The following is a 21,828-nucleotide window of genomic DNA, read 5'->3' on the forward strand; positions in this document are numbered from 1 at the left end:
TAAGTCACTGGTTGGCTTTATAGTGATGAGATAGCAATCTTGGAATATCCATTATGCTGAGAAAAAGGTCTTTTGTTTAACAGCACGTTTACTGAGAAGTCCTCACTATTTTTTTTAATGTCCTAAATGGGTTCTGTCCCCTTTCTGAACTGTATTGTTTCTAGATTGTTGGCAGTTCTGCAGCTGAGTTACTTAGTGGTGTCTCACTCAGCTTCATCTTATTCCTTTACTTACATTGACAACATTTGGACTTGTGCTTCAATACCACTGTAACTTTTTCTGCCCTATTAGTCATCACCATTGCTGTGTGTAAACAGTGATCCAGCTTTTTGTTAACTTATTTTGTGTTCATGTCTCTATGCTTAACACCTCCGCACAATAATTAAAAAACCTTAGAGAATGACTGTTAGTGATGTGTGACAGATTCTGCCATTGCAGTGAGGACCACATCCCTAAGACTGCAATCTACATATTGGGGAGTAAGCCCTTCTCAACTTACTACTGAATAAACAATTTCCAGTATTCTTGTCCCTATAAATGAAAAATTCTCACCCCTCTCACTTAATAAAATAATTTATTATAAAAACTATATGAAACTCAGAACAAAAGACATCGAAGATCAAGCTGTACAAACTGTTGTCCACCGATGAATACAACATGGGGGTTTAATGTTACTATTAAATATCGTATCTGAAAATTTAGTGCTCAGCTGTTCATACTTGGAGGAAGTCCAGGTTTCAGCTTTCCAATATTTCCTGTGTTAGTTCATAGCAGCGAGAAGCAACTGTTGGAGTAGCTCAGTCTTTTCCTTTATGGGTTGGGGAAGTGGCTGCCCCAGAGTCAGAGAGAGAATCTTCTGGAAATCTTCAATTTTGCACTCTACATAATTTCTTTCAACAAGATCACTGATCTGTAGTTTGGGTTTGGCAGCCTTGATAATCAAATTTACTCGTTCACACACTGAGCTTCTTAAGTGCCCTATAAAAAAGAAAAGTAGGAAACACTTGACTGTAAGGGTTGTGCTTAACAGTGGGATAGGGACCTGTTACATTTTACCTGACAAATACATCTGCAGGCAAAACTGGAGTCTCCCCCTCCCCATCACATTCTAACCCAGTGTTGTGTTTGCAGGAAACACGTTTAAAAATGCTAATATTTGGCAATTTTAAGGACCCATAGACAGACAATACCTAATAGATTTCCACCAGGCCATTCTCTATGTGTACATGACTTAATGAGTGAGCAAGACTGTGCAAAATGGCCTAAGTAGTTTGCAAGCTGACACTTACATAACCTGATCAAGATATAGTGCTACTATGGAGACAAGCTAATGAGCTGTAAACAAGTTGCTCACCTAGGACTACTCTGCGGTAGCTCAGCAACAATAAAGTCAATTGGTGAAGCATCTCATCCCACCTCTGCCATGTTGCTTCATTGTCCTGTGAACAGATAGGTTTTCAGTTACTTTGGTTTTTAGAACGATTCTATACATTAACCGTTCTGAATGCAAGAGGTAGATCCATGTCCCTTAAAGGCTTTGGAATGAAACTGGACTAGTATTTAAAGCAGGGAATGATGAACACAGTAACTCTTTAGTTCTCAGGATAAAAGATGCAAAGGAACACTGCCGTACCTGGTATGTCAGCAGCAGAGAACAGTGGTTCAGAAAATGCAGTATCTTTTTCACAGACAAGGAGGGCAGATCAGAGGGTATTTTGCAGCTGTGGTGGAAAACAAGCTCTAATACTTTGCAGCGCAAGAGGTGGCATTCCATACTGCTTAGGAAGGCTTCCCTTTGAGGAGAAAACAATGGAATGATAACTTGTCCCTGTTTTACACAATTTTCTATACCACCTGTTACCCAATAAGAGGTTCCTCTTTTTACTAATCAACTGTGAAACAGTTGTACACCTATCAAAAGCACACTGGAACAGAGGTATTGTTACTGGCCTGTAGAACATTGGAAGGGGACATACTAAATTTATCTCCCATGGAAGTGCATGCCATAGCTCTGGAGCAGCACAGAGAAAGCCTGTGTGGGCCAACCTGACCACTAGATAAGATGGAACCTGAAATGGGATTTCTTCAGCTGCTCTTAAATTGCAGAGAGGCTCAAATGGGAGCAGGCATTCCAAAGCTTATGTGCGATACAGATCATTTTTGGCTTCATATGTCAATGCCCTGAACTAGCTCAAGAAACATACCACCAAGCAGCATAGCCGATTCAACTGAGTAATGAGGCCTCACTGACTTGATCAATTTAACAGGCCAAGCCACACTTGGGAAAATGGGGTGGGGGGGAAGCTGAGTCCAGAACTGTTCCCAAAGCACAATTCCATCTTTCAAAGTAGCAAAATGACAAGTAAGCTAAAACCATTCTTACAATTTGCTTTGGCAGGCTATAAGTAACCATGGCAGGCAAGTATGAAGAGGGCATTTGTTGCACAACATCTCTGCATTCTGAGGCTAACAAACAAAGAAAAATGGAAGTCCTGGGGCCCGCAGTTTGCTATAGACAGCGGAAACATGGCAGCTGCTTCCATGCACACTGAATCCTATCTGAATGTGTGCACTCAGTGGTCAGGAAGGCCTGCTATCCTGCTGAAGATGTTTACTGCATGAATAGTGGGTAATGAGAAGTGGGTAAATGCTGTAACTGAAGCTTATCTGCTTCATTTCACTCTACTAAAATAGTCTATTTGTACTCAGTACAGCGGGGCTAATGATTGATACAGAACTAATTTGTTCAAAGAAAAGCTAACCATACAGGCCTCCCCACATTGGTACACCATGTTTTTGGATTACAAATTCCCACCAGCCCAAGGCAGTATAGCCAAAGGTCTTTCATGGGTGTTGAAGTCTAGTACATCTGGAGGAAACTATAAATACAGCTATGGAATTATTTTATAAGATGTTGCTTTAATTAGGCTGTTAATAGGTGATAAGAAGCAATCAGCAGAGTGTGAATTCTCTTTGTTTTCTACACTAAAAGTAGAAAACTTAAAACAAGCTTACTTTGACGTAGCACCCTTTTCATTTTAGTGATATCCAAGAAAACATGCAAAGCATAGCCATTATTATTTTTTATTTTTGCTACTTAGAATTTGGCAATAACATTGGAATAACATTCACAAATTAAGACTGCAATCCTAAACTTCCTTGCTTGGGTGTAAGGCCACCTGAAGTCAATAGCTGACTGGGTGGGATGTCCTCGCTCACAGCTTCTCCCTCCAGGTACACCTCTGGCAGTGGACGTACATTTCTGTCCTTTTTTGTTTTCTAAACTACACGGAGATTACTAAAGAATGTGAAGGCTTCATGTAAGTTTATGAAGTTAAGCATGGAGTAGAAAAAAGTACATAATGAAGTTCTTTTCCTGCTTACAATATACTAGAACTTGGCATCTAATAAAGAAATAATTGATTGGCAATGGGTTCATGCCAGCCAAAAGAAAAGTATACATTGTATGAAAACTTGATTTATGGAATTCACTGTCAAAAGATGTAGTAATGAATGTTAACCAAGATTTATGTTGAAATGATTAAGGTAACTTAATGGAGCAGACAACTACCAGTCATAATTATATGGAGCTTCCAGATTCAAGAGGCAGTATACTGCTGTACCAACTGCAAGGGAGCAACAGTGGGAGAGGGTTAATGCCTTCAGGAAGGTTCTCAGAGCATCTAGTTGGCTGCTGTTGGAAGAGGCATAATGGACTAGATGGATCTTTGACCCTGCAGGCATATTTGGTGGCTGTGATGGGGAATGTCCTGCCCACAGGCTAATTAGGCCCACCAGGCCCCCACATCTTGTCTGTGATACTGCTTCACCCAAGCCAAATCCACTTGTCCATCATCTTGTATAAACCTTTTCAGGCCAGTGGGCATATTGGGAATCTTGCTTTAGTTCTGTGGATGCCAGTCACAAAATGCTGCCATATCTAAAGGAACTGAAAGAGGCAGACCACAAAATGCTGGTGGCATGCTACCACTCGGCAACCCATCAACAGGAAAAAGGCACCCACCCATGTCTACCACTGCTGTATTTGCTGATAGAAAGCAGCTCATTGCCTCTCTGTTCAGAACAGATGGGAAGGCTGGGTGACAGATCTGCATAGGACCTTGCGTCCTCCCAAGATTAGGGACAGTCTCACCAAATACTTGCTCTTTGCCCAGAAACAGTTGACCATCCAGGTATATATTGAGTAGGTGCTTCTGGGGACATGAGGGCAGGTGGGCAGTGACACAGGAAAGGACAGAAGGATTTTTTTACACCCACACACCCCTTACCTGTGGCAGCGCTTGGGAATATTCAGCAATGAATAAAACACAATATCTACAATTTTATTGGCGCTGCAGTTTGGAGACTTGTCCACTTCTATTGCTATAGAAAGCATCCTCTGCAGAAATGCCACCTCCCTAAGTCAGAGAAACAGGAAACAAAAGTGTTAATCACCTCAACACTACCCCACTGTAGTGTATCAAATGCCTTGCCCCCAAACCAACAGAGAACTGTCAGAGCATAGCTACCATATCAGGGAAGATGAAAGTTCTGATGTACAGCCTCACATGAGATAGAGCTGAAATGTTCAGAACTTGTTGATACTTAATGGGCATTTGAGTAGCAAGCAAATTAAATCCAGGCCTATTTCAAGCCATTTTCTCAATGGTGCAGCTTCTGTCCAAATTGTTTCTGTTGTGCTGATAATCCACACAGCCACAGAAATGCTTGAATCTGCTTCCTATGGGCGTTGGTTAAGTTACATGATGTGTCAACATTTCTGGTCTCCATGAAGTATGTTCCCACAACTGCATGGAGTCCCAGCCAAATGAAAAATTCCACAGCAGGTGTGGGGAACCCTTGGCCCTCCAGCAGTTGCTGAACTAAAACTCCCCAGACTTGACCAATGGCCCAGAATGGTAGAAGTTGTAGTTTAACTACAGCTGGAGGGCCAAAGGTTATGCACATCTTTTCTACAGTGTACAGTAATGGTAGAGAGGTCCAGTCCAAGAGCGCACTTGTATCTTTTTTCTGCTGGTATCTACTGAAGACAGGAAGAGGCTCATCAGGCTCAGATCCTAGGCTTACTGAGATAGCGACTCACACCACTATCAGGGCACCACCACCATCATCAAAACCAAATGAACTCAACCTACAAGAAAATCCGTCCTTCCCTAGTTCACCAGGGCCAAGGATGGGGTACTTGTGGGCCTCCAAATATTGTTGAACTACATTTCCCATCCTCCTTGGTCACTGGCCAGTTGGAGTTGGGAGTCCAATAACATGGAAAGCCACAGGTTTCTGGGGTAAGGTAAAGGTAAAGGGACCCCTGACCATTAGGTCCAGTCGTGACCGACTCTCGGGTTGCGGCGCTTATCTCACGTTATTGGCCGAGGGAGCCGGTGTACAGCTTCCAGGTCAAGTGGCCAGCATGACAAAGCCGCTTCTGGCAAACCAGAGCAGCGCACGGAAACGCCGTTTACCTTCCCACCGGAGTGGTACCTATTTATCTACTTGCACTTTGACGTGCTTTTGAACTGCTAGCTTGGCAGGAGCTGGGACTAAGCAATGGGAGCTCACCCCGTCACGGGGATTTGAACCGCCAACCTTCTGATCGGCAAGCCCTAGGTTTAACCCACAGCACCACCTGCGTCCCGTTTCTGGGGTAGGTCATCCTAAATTGGGAAAGACATCTAGCTAACTACCTGAATAGGTATAATTTTTGCTTTAAAGTATCTTTAGGAGGAAACCCCTCTCTACAATGTAGAGTGCAAAAGAGACAAAAATGTACATGCCCCTACTTACGTTTGGGACTGAAATTGTGGAATGACATCATTGGTTTGTGCAGTCTGGTTTAAGTGCAATTCTGGTACAGAGCTGCTGCTCACAGCTCTGGAGGTTTCTAGTGAAGGATTTGCTTTCTGCATGTGTCTTCTGTACTGCATAACCCGTACACCCATAACTGCAGCAATCAGCCATTCAATCACTTCCCTGCAACAGAAGTAAGAGTACTAGTCAAGTATGTGCTTGTGTGTCCTCTTGCCATGACCTCAGGTGCTTGTCTGTGGCAAGTGGACTTGCATGTCAACCACATATATTTATAGGCTTTAGCACAGTGAGGAGTCACTAGTATTTGTAGTACTTTCGGTTGAGTCTCACATGTGCAGGCTCTTAAGATCAGCAGTGGCCAAGGGGCAATTGGGCAGAGACCATGCGACAACTGAAATTTCTCAAGCCCTAGTTGCTTGGCACACAGGAACCCTCTCTAGATTAAGGTGCTAATTACTTGACATTAAGGAAGCACTGGTCACAGGAAAGCACTGCTTTGGCAATGGATTTGTGCAGAGTGCCTGTTCTGGCCATCCTCTGGAAGTCATCCTCCAAGGTCTGGATCACATACTGCAAGAAGAGGAGTCGCCCAGGAAACGTTCCTTCCTAAGGGTACCAGAAAAAATGAAACAGAATTATTTATAATAAGCCATCCTCTGTATGATGAGCTTACAAACCTAAAAACCTGGGCTGAAACTGCCAGGCATGTGCTATTAATGCAAATTATAGGCAATGTTTACACATGAATAAGACAAGAAATGTAGTCATAACCCCACCGTATGAGAGTCCTGTGACTAGATTGGCCCAGGCAGCACTCCAGCCAATTGTGCATGGTAGCTGGGGAAGTTCATTCCTCTCCAGGCTTAACCCTGTAGATCTCTCGTCTGTTAGTATCTGCTGTGACCTATATAAACTCTGAGGCTCACCCATTTCAAGCAACCGTCACCAGCATACAGGTAAGAAGTTTTCATTTTAAAGGAGAAAAACAAAAGTGGAGATTTTCAGTATGCTGATTTCTGTTATTTCATGGGATTTTGGAATACAAACAGTCCTGATTGTAGCTAGGCCAAAATGGCTATATCCATGAGGGTCAGCTTACACATGATGCTGGTCATGTGTTTAAACAAGCATGCTTAAAACTTGGCTGCTTTTGGAAAGAAGCCAGCTGTGGGACACCTACTTGATCAAGATTTATGGGTCCATGTTGGTTTTCTAAAATCTAACGTCATGTGGGGTTTGGCCCTGAAAGATGTAGATACAGCTAGATGTTGGCAAGACTGAGGCACAAAGGAATTTGAAGCACTTGCCCCAAAGAGATAAAGCAGATCTGTGTATGAGTGGAGACAAAAATAATGGCATTAATGGCCCTTGCTCAGGAAAGGGGAATGTGTGGCCTTCCAGACATTGCTGGAATTCAACTCCTATCATCTCTGACCATTGGCCATGCCAGGAACGGCAGATGGAGTTGGGAGTCCCACAACATCTGGAGGGCCACAGGTTCCCTGTCCCTGCTCTAAACATAAAGCGCATGCAGAGTTCATGCCAGTTTTGTGTAAGCACTCGGGGTGTAGCCAAAACAACAACAGCAGTTCAGTAGTGATAAATCATACATGGCATTGACCACAGACCAGGTTTTGGGAACAGTAAGAACAGCCAAAAACAAACAAACCAACCCAGCCTGGCAGGAAGAGCATATATCATCAACAGTAGTTGCAAAGCCCGTGGGCTGTGAAGCATGCACAACAGTTTCCCCCCTCCTCCCTATGTGCCCCCCCTCAGTTGTCTCTGGGGGTGGTTAGAAGAACCTAGCACAGAGTGCAGGGGTAGAGAATCGAATCATTCTGCCTCTTCTGGCTGAAACGCATTGGGCATTTACATATTTTTTAAAGTGCATTACACTTTCTTCAGCCACTTGAGGCTGGTTCTCTTTCTTGTCTTTCCGAAATCAAATAGATCACAAAATGTCCTTTGGCAAGCCTTGATTTATTGACAGTGACTAAGATGTTCAGCCAGGTAACTTTCCTTCCTCTTTTTCTGCAGCAAATGCAAAGCAGTCCCTGCCACTCAGGCTTACGGTACTTCAAGACCAGTTTGTTAGTACAGGGACTGGCATGGGAACTCTTCTCTTAGTTGCAAAGCAAAGGCTGGCAGAATGATAGTTTCTTAAAAACCACCCATCCCATGCAGTGAGATGTAATCAACATACCTGCTCTTCTATTACCACTCGCAGTAGCAGCCAGTCCCATACCACAGTGTCAGCCCTTGCTGGGTGAAGTCTAAAATTAAGAAGTAGGCCTGTTATACCATCAGATATTTATAACAAACGTTCTTTGCAATAGCAAATCAAAGACATATTTCAAAGCATCCAGTCTATTGGTTCCTTGGTGGTAATTTGTGAAGAGTGGCAATTGTTAATATGCAGTTTAGTAAAACACATGTCACATTAACCATGAGCAACTGATGACAGGACTCATTGGTTGTATCCTGCCCTGGGAGTGTCATAAACACCTGTAGGTGTTTATTATCTTTACTAGTGATGGCTCCTGTTATTAAAGCTCATGCTATGGTCCAACTGTTTAAGTCACTAACGTTTACAAGTAGAAGAGGGCATTTAGGCTTTTTGAAATAACATTTCGAAAGTATCATATCTTCCTTTGCAGCAGTACCCTGCTCTTTTGTGAACCTTCTGGTTATTTGTTTATTTTAAAAGGTGCAAACAGAGACACTGTATTTCACTAGAGCAAGGTGACCACTCCCAGTTGTGCAGTTGATATTGCAGTTACTGCCTTTGAATAGGGACTTGTAGCAATATTTAACCAATGATAAAATGCAGTTGGGGTGCATGTTCTGACTGTATGCATAAGCTGCTATTACATACAGTTGTTTCCATTGCAATATAAATTTGATCACAATCACTTAAATAGCTTTTCCACTGCAGCTGCCTATGATCTTATTGTGAATTTTATTGATGTCGTTTTATTTTGTTTAGTCTCTACATTGCTCATTTTTTATTTAAATATTGATATATCTTCTGTCCTGGGACCACCTTTCAATGAAGGGCGCATGATCAATGTTCATAATTAATAAAGAGTAGGCCTCATAGAAATGAAAAGATCAAACCATTAAAAGAGCAGAGTATGTTTCTGCAAGAGCAGCTATTTATCTGTTTCCTTAAGCAATCACTTACACACAAAACTATGGCAGAATTTACAACACAACTACAAAGCTTAGAAAGAAAGGATCATGGTCCTATGTAAGACAACACAAAATAAAAGAATAGAATAGTAATTCACGGGATACATACGACTGGATTTTCATCAACAACATGAAAGCATCTTTCTGTGTCTCTTGTTGCACATCTTGTTGATCTGAGCTCAAGAGAATCTGCCTGATCACACACGATGTGATCTCCTTTGGCGGGTAGTGCTGGGGGGTTACATAATCCATAAGGAAGTCCAAGGTTCCCTGGAAGAATTTCTCCTCGATAGTGCTGAACACCATGCTTAGTTTCCGGGATGGGATAGGCTGCTTCTTCTGTGCATACAGTGAAACATAAACATTGCATAATGTTCCTGACCACAAGGGAAGTGGGATTGGAAAAAATTCTGCAGGACGTTTTCTGTTGCTATTTTCTTCTACAGAAAATTTTCCAAAATGCCCCATTTCATAAAATTGGTAACTTAACAGATGAATGCAATGAAAGGCAAACTGGGCAGCTGAAATGGATCAATACTAGTCCAATCTTAGATCAAATTTATAATTAACTTTTCCCAGATGACTACTTAGGAAGCACATGCATGTATTCGAATAGCACTTCAGGCATCCTAAAATTAGTATGTCAAAAGGCAGTGAAAACTGCTTACTTTCAATTTAAATAGTATTTGGCAAAGTATGGTATTGAATTGTTACAAATTAAAATACAAGCAAGTATTCCAATAAAAATAATTTCTGAATGAAGATTTGAATTTGTTTGAACATACAGTAAACACATAGCTGAAGATTTTTTCCTAATAAGGTATTTCTGTTCAACTGTCTTTGCCAACTGGGGGAGAACCTTTCTCAGATATTTAAACATGGAAAATAAAAATGGCGTCCTTCTTTTACAGCAAATATCTACTTAAGTAGTAAACCCCATTGAATTCAGTGCAGCTTATTCCTGAGTAGGCATGCATAGGATTGCACTTTTAGAGAGTCTCTCTTTCACACATGCTTATTTGTGAAGCTGTCAAATCTGTGCAGTGCTGCGAGACCCACAATCAAGTTAAACATACTAGAGCCTTGGTTGATGTTGGACATTTCAGCCTGCATGACCTCATTCCTGCGCTTTCTTGTACAGCCTGGTTCTTTCCATCTCTTTATATTCAGACTACTGAAGCACTGGTCTCTTCCATCAATTACCTGTTCAGCATCTTTTTCCTGCACCACATTTTGGAAAAAGGGGTAATGTACAGGAACCCCCTGGAAATACTGCAATGTTTTCAACCAGACCTTGATGTCGATCTGCTTCGTTGGCTCCCAAACATCTGATTTTACAGCATTTGGTGCTGGGTTATTTGCCTCTAGAAAATGCTGATTAGCTTCTGCTAGAGATGGAGATGTGCTCATTGGAGAACAGGAGGGGATGGGGCTTGGGGAATGTCTCTGATGTAGTGGGGAATGCTGGGGGCTGGGCTCTTCCACAGACGGACCAGCACCAAGAACCTCTTCCACACAGTCCAAGTGGGCTTGACATTCACTGCTGCTGGGGGTTGAAGAGAAGGAGAAAACCTCAGACCCCACTTGGGGGCTTCCTAAGGAGCCCAGATCACTGTTGTAAGTGGTGTGGCTGCTGGTTTCAGAGTCCCCACAATAGCTGGGGATGATGGGGCCGCTGCTACATTGAAATAAGGGCTGCTTCGTTATAGCATCTTCTTTGGGGGAAGGCAGCTCACAGTCTCTATCCCACATGCTGATTGGCACATCAACTTTGTTCTCAGAGCTTATAGTGGTGAGGATTTCTGGACAGCACACCGAGTGCATGTTGACTGGCGTAGCATGCTTCAGGTCCTGAATGGCATTGCAACTATCATGAAGAGGGCTGATCATGTTGTCATCCTCAGTCCCCGTCAGATCAATTAGAGGGATGTCATTGCACACAGTCAGGTCATCCCCAGTGAGATCTATGACCTCCTACAAGGAGAGAAGGGGTGGGGGTGAGGGTTGGGAGAAAGAAAAAGATTTTCATCACTGCATGACACAGCTTTGACTAAAATTATAAATCCTAAATGGTTTGGGGGCACACTCTGGAAATTGTAGAGTTCCTCCCCCCCCACCAATCAATCAATAGCATTTATCCTATGCCAATATTAGATGATGGGGTAAATGGAGAAAAGTTATTGGCAACAGTGGCTGCACAGCTCCCACAATTATCATGGAGATTCATCCATGATAAAGCCTGAATATATAATTGCGGAATTGCAGCAAGATCTTCTGGTTTTGGATGGACTTTGCTGACTTAGGTTATTAGTTGGTAGTGCACAACTCTCTTTCCCATCCCACAGACATGGGTCTCAGCTGCTAGTATTTACTTATTGTATTTGTTCCCCAAGGACATGTACCTCAACTAACCCATGGCAAGAAGTTTAATCACCTAGTTGCATAATTCATCCCATGCCAGAAACAGCAGGAGTTAGCTCTCTGCAACCCTTCTTGGTCTGTGCTGGCCACCTTTTTTCCAGTACTAAATCACAGAAAGCTCATACCGCAAATGCATGGGTTTTGTATTTTGATAGTATTAAAGTAAAAAACCTCAGAGGGAATTTACATAGGCGAAAAGAATGCCAGTGGTGTGTAATCTCCTGCTTATCGTGCTTCTGTCCTGTAAAGGAATCAAACCTGTGACCTTGGCGTTACCAGCACCATGCTCTAGCCAACTGAACTATCAAAGCAAAGCATTTTCTCTAATTAATGCATCTAGACACACATACACTTCCTTATCATGTGGCAAAATCAAATGTTCATATGAATGTGACAAACAGGAGTAAAGGGAGCCTTGTGCACTGGGATAGAGAGATGGACTGCTGTCCTGTTTGCCTAATGCTACCACTCTGGATTATGACTACTATTGGTGATCACTTCAAAACTTAGTCAGCCTGATGATGTGAGAGTCATGACTCTGAACGGTGATGCACTCAATTGCTGGATGAAGCTGTCCCAGGTGGGACACATTAAGCCAACAAGGACAGAGTAGTACATACCCACTTGAATCTGTTATGAGAAGTCAGGACAGCAGGCCCCAGGAGTGGGGGTGGGAAGACAGTGGAGATTATGCCTGTTCAGGGAGGCTTTTAATGTTTAATAGATTACTGTGTTTTATTTTTCTGTTGGAAGCCGCCCAGAGTGGCTGGGGAAACCCAGCCAGATGGGCGGGGTATGAATAAATTATTATTATTATTATTATTATTATTATTATTATTATTATTATGATGCATGCAATCCCCTGTGGCGCAAGAAATATAAAGCAATAGCAACATACAGAGGCAAAGGATATGAATTGTTTCAAGAAGGCTCTGAAACAGGTTTTTAGCAGGCATGCCATACCTGTGCTTTTTAGCTCTGCTGTATCGATTGTTTGATTGTGGGAAAGTAGCATATAAGTAAACTGAATCAGCTGTGCCCAAAGTGACTTACTAAAGCAAACATTCAAAACATCAAAATACAAATATAGAAAATACAGAGCACGTCAGTAAATTCAAAAATGACAAAAACCAACAATAACAACAAACACAGAATAAATTCAATATTACAAAAAAACCACCTTCCAAACCCAGTCTGGGTTTCAGTACATAAATACAAAACAAGAGTTAACTGACAATGAAGTTGCGGTCTTCTTGCATTCCAATGAGCCTTAACTCAAGTGTAGTTCAGAAGGGAGAAGTCCTCTCACCAGTCTAGATGCCATACAGATGGCTCCCATATCCTTACTCCAGAGAAGCCCGGAAGCAGCAAAGGGCAAATGCTGGGGAGAGGATTGATGGCTAGTCTCTCCCAACCCCTACCTGTAGATGACAAGGACTGAACCTGACATATTTCGCATGCAAAGTGTGCACTCTACCACTGAGCCACAGTCCTTCCTCTACGTTCCTGTTCAAGATATAGCAAGTAGATTTTAAATATTGAAAGCCTATTTGGAGCATTCTTTGACAAACGTTCCAGAGGGGACACAGAGAGAAGAAAAATAGTCCCAGGTGAGGCACCTCAAAAAAGAAAAAAGAAAAAAAAAGCTAAACATACACATACACCCACACACCCTGTACCAGGCAAATCAGTAAAATGACTTATTGTATGAAATTTATGATTCAGGAAGTGGTAATGTGACTCTCATACTGGATCTCTAAATATGGCACTGAGGTTGAACGTTTAAAAATACGGCAGAAGTGAATAAGATATCGCTGCTTAGCATGAGCAAGAAACATCATTTGGAGATCAAGCTATTCTGAATAAAGGGCCCTAGCTCAAATGACCTTCCTACAAACAAGTTTTGAAACCTAAAAGGAAGTGCCCAACTGCCATTCCTTTTACCATTTCAATTCTCCCTGCTGAAACCTCTGGATATTTGAAAGTAGCATCAGAATTAAATGGCCAACAGAATTCCAGTTTGGCTGGAGGCCTCCCTGCTTGCATAAAAACATAGGGTTGTAACCAATTCTGGTCCTGCTCAGAGAAGACCCATTGAAATTAATAAACCAAACTTATGTCCATTAGCTTCAATGCGTCAACTGTTAAGGAGGACTAGCACTGTTTACAACCCACACTCCTCAAGTCAGCTCAGAAGTATTCAAGATTAGAGAGGCCACATTTCTTTAAAAGTTACAAACGAGACGGCTAAAAGCTACTCCTGTACCCTCGTAAGTTACCATATTTTCCCATGTATAAGACTAGGTTTTTTAAAACCAAAAAATAGGTTTAAAATTGGGGCTCGTGTTATACACTGGTAGTGCTGAGGTGTGTTTTCTTCATTTGGAGTCCCCCCAAATAGGGAGCATCTTATACACGGAAAAAATATGTTACTTGCCAAGCGGAAACAACAAGGATTCAGGAGAGACTTACCCAGAGGGCCTAGCTTTTCTTTGATCAACTCCTTTATTATTTATTTGACAATATTTATACCCTGCATTAGAGTCCCTCACAGGGTGCGATTTCCTTACCTGGGTTGTTGCTGATACCTCTCAAAGCTTCTAGTAGCTTTTTGTAGGAGACACAAAAAGGAAACGTGGCAGAGGGAGATGTTCCAACTGCCGCTCACTCTTCTGTACTTCTGCTTAACCACAACATGCTTGAGAGGAAATAACCTCTCTTTCCTTTTATAACCAACAAATTGCAAATTTGTGCAAATCTTATTATCTTTAGCAAGTTTCAAACAGTCACAACACACAGCATTTTACATAGGCCTATTTATTTCCCTTTCTGCCAACACCCACTGCCACCTTCCTTAGTGAATGTTTCAGGCCTCGGCCTACTAGGAGGAAGTGAAGCCCTACACTAGTGGCCAGAGTGCAAGGAACCGATGTGGTTTGAGTGCAATTCTTTTGTTATTTCGGAGTCTGAGATACAGAGTGACTCATTCCTACTCTGATTTGGAAGTTCCCTCAGCTCAACAACTTGCCCTTATTCATTTCCCCCCCATCTTCTAACTGCGCCAAAATTAGGGGCATAAAGCAATTCTCAAAGTGGCTCTGGCCTCAATATGCACCATGTGTTCCAAGGAAGAGGCTGATGGAACTTTCACTGACTACTTTAAAAACAAATAAAAGTACCAGAATGTGAAGCACAGACTCTCAGTAACTGGGCTGAGACCACCTCCTGCCAGAGTTCATGAATACTATGAACAAACCTTTCTTTGTAAACTACACACTTTCCAGTCACTACCAGCCTCTGTCACTTGAAAATTACTGAACTATAGTAGACATAAAAGCTCCTACAGGCCATTATCCAGAGTTACCGGTAATCCTTTTTTAAAAAAATCTATTGCCAGCTAATCATGGCAGCTACGTTCAATTTCCACTGCTTAGTTTCCAAATACCTGTTGCTGGGAATAACAACTTGTGAGAGAGCAATTGCAGTCACATCTTGAGTTTGTGCAGAATCAGCAAATGGAGCAATGAAAGGCAGCACAGTGGGAAAGAACAGTTGTCTAGTGTAGAAGACAAGGAGTCACAGCAAAAAGCAGGCTACAGTAGCCTGAAGTGTGTCCTCCACATTGTGGGATTCAGTTATAAGGAATGGGCACAAAATTGTCCTGACCTGCAACTGGTGAACTCAAACAACTCACGTTTTACATACTGGAGATCCTTAATTTGAATCCAGGATCAGGGGGGAATGTCGTCCACAGTCAGGCACACAGGGTCAATCAACAGAAGCGCTACAGGGACCAACCAGTCCTTTTGCTCCACCTTATTTCCCATCCAACGCTTGTGACCAATCCACACCTTCCATTTCACCAGATAGGCCGGCCCTGCCAGCTGGCATCCTAGCAGGACTCAGTGCACAGGCCTGCACAATTATCTTGCACATCCTGGCAGCAGCACCCATCTCATTGGCATACCCTTGGAGCAATGCTCCTTCACAGTTCCAGGGACTTAGTGAACAGGGCAGGAGAATGTGCTGCCCCAGAGCCATCAAGCTCCTTGAACCCTCCCCCTGCCTTTGTAGTCCCTTCCTGAACTCACAAGGTGCGGGAAATGAGATTGCCATCAATAAACAACATATGTGACAAAGGTAAAGCAGCATTCAGAAAGGGAAGAGATCCTGAAAGGGAAAGGCGTAAGCATCAGGTGGCCAGCCAGTCACCCCAACAAGGTCATGTGCAGGGTTATGACATGGTAGCTGGTTTGGCGTATCCAGTGGCTTTAGCTCCATGCTAGGAACAGCATCACAAGCTGCAAGAGGACTGGGGCGGTTTGCCAATTTGGGACATAAAGCAGGGCAATCCCAGGCTTCTCACAGCCGATACAGATCCAAGTGCCTTGATACCATATAGCAGCTGTGGGGAACGTTTGACACTCTGCTTTGACACTCCAGATGTTGCTGAACTACCAGTCCCAGCACACATCACCAATGGTCAGGGATCAGGGGTGGGGATCCACTAGCCTGCAGGCCACCTTTGTGCAGCCAAGTTCCCCGACAACCAGCTAGTTGTCTAGCATTTGGGAAATGCTGCCCAAAGCAATTTGATGCATTCCCTTCTGGGCAACCTCCCAAGGGCCATATATCCCAGCCGTTGGCAAGACCAGAGGCTAAAATCATCAACAAATGGAAATTTTATTTTTATACCTTAGGCTAGTTTCTACACCCACCCACATACTCTCTTATCCTTAATCCAAACCAGCAAGAGGCACTACTGGAGTTCAAGGACACATTCCAATCAGACAAAACATGGCAGAGTACACTCCAAGGCCAATGAGCCGTGGCCTGGGCAAAGTTCCAAGAGTCAGACAGAGACTGCTGGAGGCCACTTTCAACGCCTGGCCCTAAGTTTCCCCAACCCTGTCGTAGATGAACACAAACTGCATGCAGGTTAGTACATGGAGTTCCATGCAGAGGAGCGAGTGAGTTGGCAAAGGAGATGGGAAGCTTGGTCCTTCCTCTGTGCCTAGCATAAAAAGCAAATGGGCTGCTAGAGGAGGGTTCCTCCCTTCTCCACAGAAATACAGCTTTTGCCTCTTCTTTGATAACCCCCAATAAGATAGTAAAGCATACTGCAGGATAGTAATGTGGGATGAGGGAAATTATTCACAAGACTGGATTAAAACATAAAAACCAGCAGATAAATTAAGTGGTTTAAGCTCTACTAAAACCACATGCACCCAGGGTGGATTTCACCCAGAACCTAAAGCACACACCAAATAATGTAATGTGCCAGGCTAATAGGTCTGGAAAGGGAGTTTCACAATTTGGGAAATTGCAAAAAGACCCTCTTGCCAGTAGCTATCCTCCTACACTGAGGGGCTACTAAATAAGGACCATCAAAGCGGAACTTAATTGGCAGGCAGGCTCATGTGGGAGAGAATAGCCCTTTCGATACCAAAGTTGTTTAGTACTTTGAAGGTCAACACCAGCACCTGAACTGAACCCAGAAGCAAACTGGCAACTAATGAGAACCTTTTAGTAGTGGGGTGGTGTGATGGCAGTTATCAGCCCCATTAATAACCTGATTGTGGTGCTCAAAACCAATGATGCTTATTTAATGTTTCTCAAAAGTCACATGCAACACATAATAATAGTTTAGCCCAGATGTTACTAGAACATGTACAACTGTAGCTTGTAACTGACATTATGATGTCATACTACGTAGACAGTTATTCAACAAGTGTGGAATTGCATTCTGTTTCACCTCTGCACGTCCCATTATTGTTCACTCTGCACTGTGTTACAGGAGCTACTATTCTACTCTGGGGGCTACAGGGGTCAGTAAACTTTTTCAGCAGGGGGGCTGGTCCACTGTCCCTCAGACCTTGTGGGGGGCCGGACTATATTTTGAAAAAAAATATGAACGAATTCCTATGCCCCACAAATAACCCAGAGATGCATTTTAAATAGAAGGACACATTCTACTCATGTAAAAACACCAGGCAGGCCCCACAAATAACCCAGAGATGCATTTTAAATAAAAGGACACATTCTACTCATGTAAAAACATGCTGATTCCCGGACCGTCCACGGGCCGGATTTAGAAGGCGATTGGGCCGCCCCCGGGCCTTAGTTTGGGGACCCCTCTGATAATCTTTATTGTCATTGCCTCCCTTCAGGAACGGCTGCTCCATCCACCATTTCTTCTTTGGAAGTTCACCCCCTCCATTTGATTGCTCCACATCTTCCCAGTTATCCCAATTTCATTCTCCATTCTTTTACCATGCCACATATCTCTGCTTTACAGCACTGCCCATGATGTCAGGAGAGACTCATGGCCTTGTTTATAGCTTTCTGCAGTACAGGACCTTTCTCCCTCCATTTAGCTGGCGATGCACAGATTCCCTTTTTAGCTTTCAACTTCCATTGTTTTAAATGGCAACTGCTACTCAGTTGGAATTTGGGAGGCACCAGAGTTTAGTGGCAAAGCATTTGATCCTTGGAATCCCCAGTTCAAAGGATCTGGTTGTCAGAGCTGAGAACAGCTGATCTGCCCTGGTGTGAGGCAGCTTCCTGCGCATCTGTTTTTCCTTATGGGTATCCTCCTGAAACAGATCTGGCTCATGGCAAAGTGGGCATAGCAAGGTCATACCAGCAACATCGTGATCAAGCTCCAGCACCACGGTGATGGGATTCAGGAGCGAGATAAGGAATTTCTGCAATAGGGAGCACTGCAGGATCGCGTACATAGTTACCGTACTTGTCAGGATCCCTCGGATAACAAAGCTGGCTTTACCAACTCCTGTTTCTCCAAGTCTCACTAACATGCATTTAGGGACACTTGTTTGCGTTACGTTAAAAGGAAGAGGCGCTCCTCATTATGGGATAATTTTTACCAAAAGCGTATTTACCCAAGGCTGCAGCTTCGTACGTCAGTCATGCCCTCTGGAAACGCCGGCTTTATCTGCGCGCCCTACAAATCTAGTTCCCAGCCGGCACAATATTCTCCTGCGCTTGGCGACCCGGGCGCGTACGAACAAGCCTGCGCGTGCCAAGCCGACGGCGCCTGCCTCCCGGCCCCCTGCCAGACACCACTGCCTGCGGGAGCGCGTGAGGAGAAGTGAAAGGGCAAGGAGAGGAGAAATGAATCGGGGTCCCCAAGGCAGAAAGGAGAGACCCCAGCAGCGGTCGCCAAGCCGTCCCTCTCGGAACCAGAAAACAGCGTCCCTCATGTTCGCGGCGCAACTCACCGGGGGCTCCGCGGGCGGCCGCCGCCATTTCCGCTTCTTCTTTTCGCCCAGGCGCCGTTGGGGAGACCAAACATATCCGCTTTCCCCATCGGAGCTCGACTCAGTGACGAGAACCTCGGCCATCGAGCCCCTTCTGCTCAGTCCCGCCCGTCGGGGGGCGTGGCAAAGCGGAAAGGGTGAGGCTGAGCCGAGCTCCGCTGCTTTATAGGGCCGAGCGGGGCTGGTTGCTTCCGTTGGGATCGGACCGACCCCGATATTATTATTTTCCTTTCCGCGACTCGCTGACGTTGCGAACTCAGATTCGGGAGGGCGGGGCTTAACGGAGCCCCAGGGAGTTCCTCGCCGCAGCTGTTTGCTTCGCAAATATACATCAGGGGGTTAACGACCTTGGTTGTATTTCTCAGCAGGTGGAAAGGGGAAAAGAAGAGTTTCTTGTGGCTGCGGTCCAGAGTCCCGGCCCAAAGGAACCGGGCGCAGACAAAGCAGACACAAAGCAGCTACGCGCTTGTAGCAAACACACAAACACATGATCCTCTGTGTCACTCATGGCTAGGAAAGTGTGAGATCAAGGCATGCTTGAGTCCGGTTCTTGTACTTGGCTTCAGGATGACACCGACGCTTACCTCCAGTTCAGGCCAAGCTAGGCATAACTGGCCTTGCAGTTGCAACTGTGGATACATCTTGCGGCCTAAGCAATCAAGGATACAATTTAGCTATGGGATGATGTTTCTGCAGACTCAGCACTTAGCAAGCTGAAGTCAGCTGTGTACCTGATGTGATCGATTCAGAGTCCCTGCAATACCAGTCTGTCAAGTATCTGTTAAACTGAGCATACTGTCAATGGAGCATCTCCTGAGTAACAATAGGTGCAAATTTGTAAATAGCTGATTGAGGAACCAAGGTATATAAGGTACAGGTAACATGTCCAGACTGATCAAAATAAGGCCATCAGCCTTACATTATCATATATCTTGGCAAACAGGATACAAGCCACATACTCTTTTGGAGACCACCTCTTTCTGCCATCATCACCTTTATCATCATCATTTATACCCACCCACTGGTTTCCCTAGGCACTCTGGACGGCTCCCAACAGAATATTAAAAACACAATAAAACATCAAACATTAAAAAAAACTTCCCTAAACAGGGACATATGTCACATATGACAGATTTGGGTGGTCCTTGGCTAAAGGGCTGTGCAACCATTCAACAAATTTGAAACTTGTTATATATGCTTTTAGAACCCAACTTATTTCTGTGATTGCGAGTTGTTTCAAACATTGTTTAACAATGTGCTTTTATGTTGTAATCTGCCCTAAGATCTAAGGGTGAAGGCTCTCTCCGAAGGTCCTCTTCCTTAAGAAGCTGAACCCCTTGAAGGGACCCCATTTTTATTCTTATTTCAGTCAGGCAATGAACAACAAAAACAAATAAATTCAGCAGCAGTGAGAGCAATTCAAAGCCAATTCAAACTGCTTTTTTCAAGGTTTTATTATTATTATTTCTGACTTTTTAAATTACAAGTACAGAAAGAAAGAAAACATCAAAGAAAACAGAAACAAAAGACCTATGCAGCAACAAAGTATTTTCCAAGTTTGTTTTTATATTCTGAAATAGATACAACTGATGAAGCCTTATTTCTAAAATTCAATTCAAATTGAATTTCCGACAGAGTGCAGCTATCAGACATATGCCGTAGATTGCAAACTTATGGATCTGTGCTTGAAAGCAAAGTCCAAAAGAACTGTACTATATTTCCCCAGTAAACACTCACAGAACCCAGCTATATATAGTGGTTGTTAAGAGATAAGCTGGATCCGGCTGGACTGGATGAATCCCAAGCCGGAATTAATATTGCCAGAAGAAATATCAACAACCTCAGATATGCTGATGACACAACCTTGATGGTAGAAAGTGAGGAGGAATTAAAGAACCTTTTAATGAGGGTGAAAGAGGAAAGCACAAAATACGGTCTGAAGCTCGATATCAAAAAAACTAAGATCATGGCCACTGGTCCCATCACCTCCTGGCAGAAGGGGAAGAAGTGGAGGCAGTGAGAGATTTGACTCTATTGGGTTCCATGATCACAGCAGATGGTGACAGCAGTCACGAAATTAAAGGATGCCTGCTTCTTGGGAGAAAAGCAATGACAAACCTAGACAGCATCTTAAAAAGCAGAGACATCACCTTGCTGACAAAGGTCCGTATAGTTAAAGCTATGGTTTTCCCAGTTGTGATATATGGAAGTGAGAGCTGGACCATAAAGAAGGCTGATAGCCAAATAATTGATGCTTTTTAATAATGGTGCTGGAGGAGACTCTTGAGAGTCCCATGGACTGCAAGAAGATCAAACCTATGCATTCTGAAGGAAATCAGCTCTGAGTGCTCACTGGAAGGACAGATCGTGAAGCTGAGGCTCCAATACTTTGGCCACCTCATGAGAAGAGAAGACTCCCTGGAAAAGACCCTGATGTTGGGAAAGATGGAGGGCACAAGGAGAACAGGGCACAAGGAGGGCACAGAGGATGAGATGGTTGGACAGTGTTCTCGAAACTACCTACATGAGTCTGACCAAACTGCGGGAGGCAGTGGAAGACAGGAGTGCATGGCATGCTCTGGTCTATGGGGTCACGAAGAGTTGGAACCGACTAAACAACAACAAGAGATAAGCTCAGCAAGCAAATCTTTTTCTTTATCTGGCCATGCACGCGCTTCTCTTTCCCACAGATCCTTCCAACAACTAACCCAATTACGAAACAAAATTAAAAAATTCCTTCCAGTAGCAGCTTAGAGACCAACTAAGTTTGTCATTGGTATGACATGCACACGAAAGCTCATACCAAATGACAAAACTTACTTGGTGTCTAAGGTGCTACTGGAAGGATTTTTTAAATTTTGTTTAGACTACGGCAGACCAACATGACTACCTACCTGTAACTAAACCAATTACGGTCTCACTCTCATCACAAATCATGCCATCTTGGGGTGGGGTGGGGGTGGGGAACAGGCAGAGAAGCAATGTCTCCTATTCTACCAAAATAAAAAAATTCCTTCAGTAGCACCTTAAAGACCAACTAAGTTTTTATTTTGGTATGAGCTTTCGTGTGCATGCACACTTCATCAGATTCATCCTATTCTAC

The 21,828-nt window shown here is 43.6% G+C and overlaps 1 protein-coding gene across 1 annotated transcript; it reads right to left on the reverse strand.

Annotated features, from left to right (window-relative positions):
- Positions 1-557: 557 nt before the first annotated feature.
- SIMC1 (SUMO interacting motifs containing 1) lies at positions 558-18,931 on the reverse strand. Its single transcript, XM_035105793.2, has 10 exons — positions 18,687-18,931; positions 10,228-10,998; positions 9,134-9,363; positions 8,036-8,105; positions 6,287-6,435; positions 5,806-5,991; positions 4,290-4,418; positions 1,634-1,793; positions 1,355-1,439; positions 558-978 (listed from the first exon to the last, which is right to left on the reverse strand). Exons 1-10 carry the CDS (start codon positions 18,807-18,809, stop codon positions 761-763), a joined length of 2,121 nt encoding a protein of 706 aa, XP_034961684.1. The 5' UTR covers positions 18,810-18,931; the 3' UTR covers positions 558-760.
- Positions 18,932-21,828: the final 2,897 nt, after the last annotated feature.

This window comes from Zootoca vivipara, chromosome 2 (assembly GCF_963506605.1).
Source record: "Zootoca vivipara chromosome 2, rZooViv1.1, whole genome shotgun sequence".
NCBI lineage: Eukaryota > Metazoa > Chordata > Lepidosauria > Squamata > Lacertidae > Zootoca > Zootoca vivipara.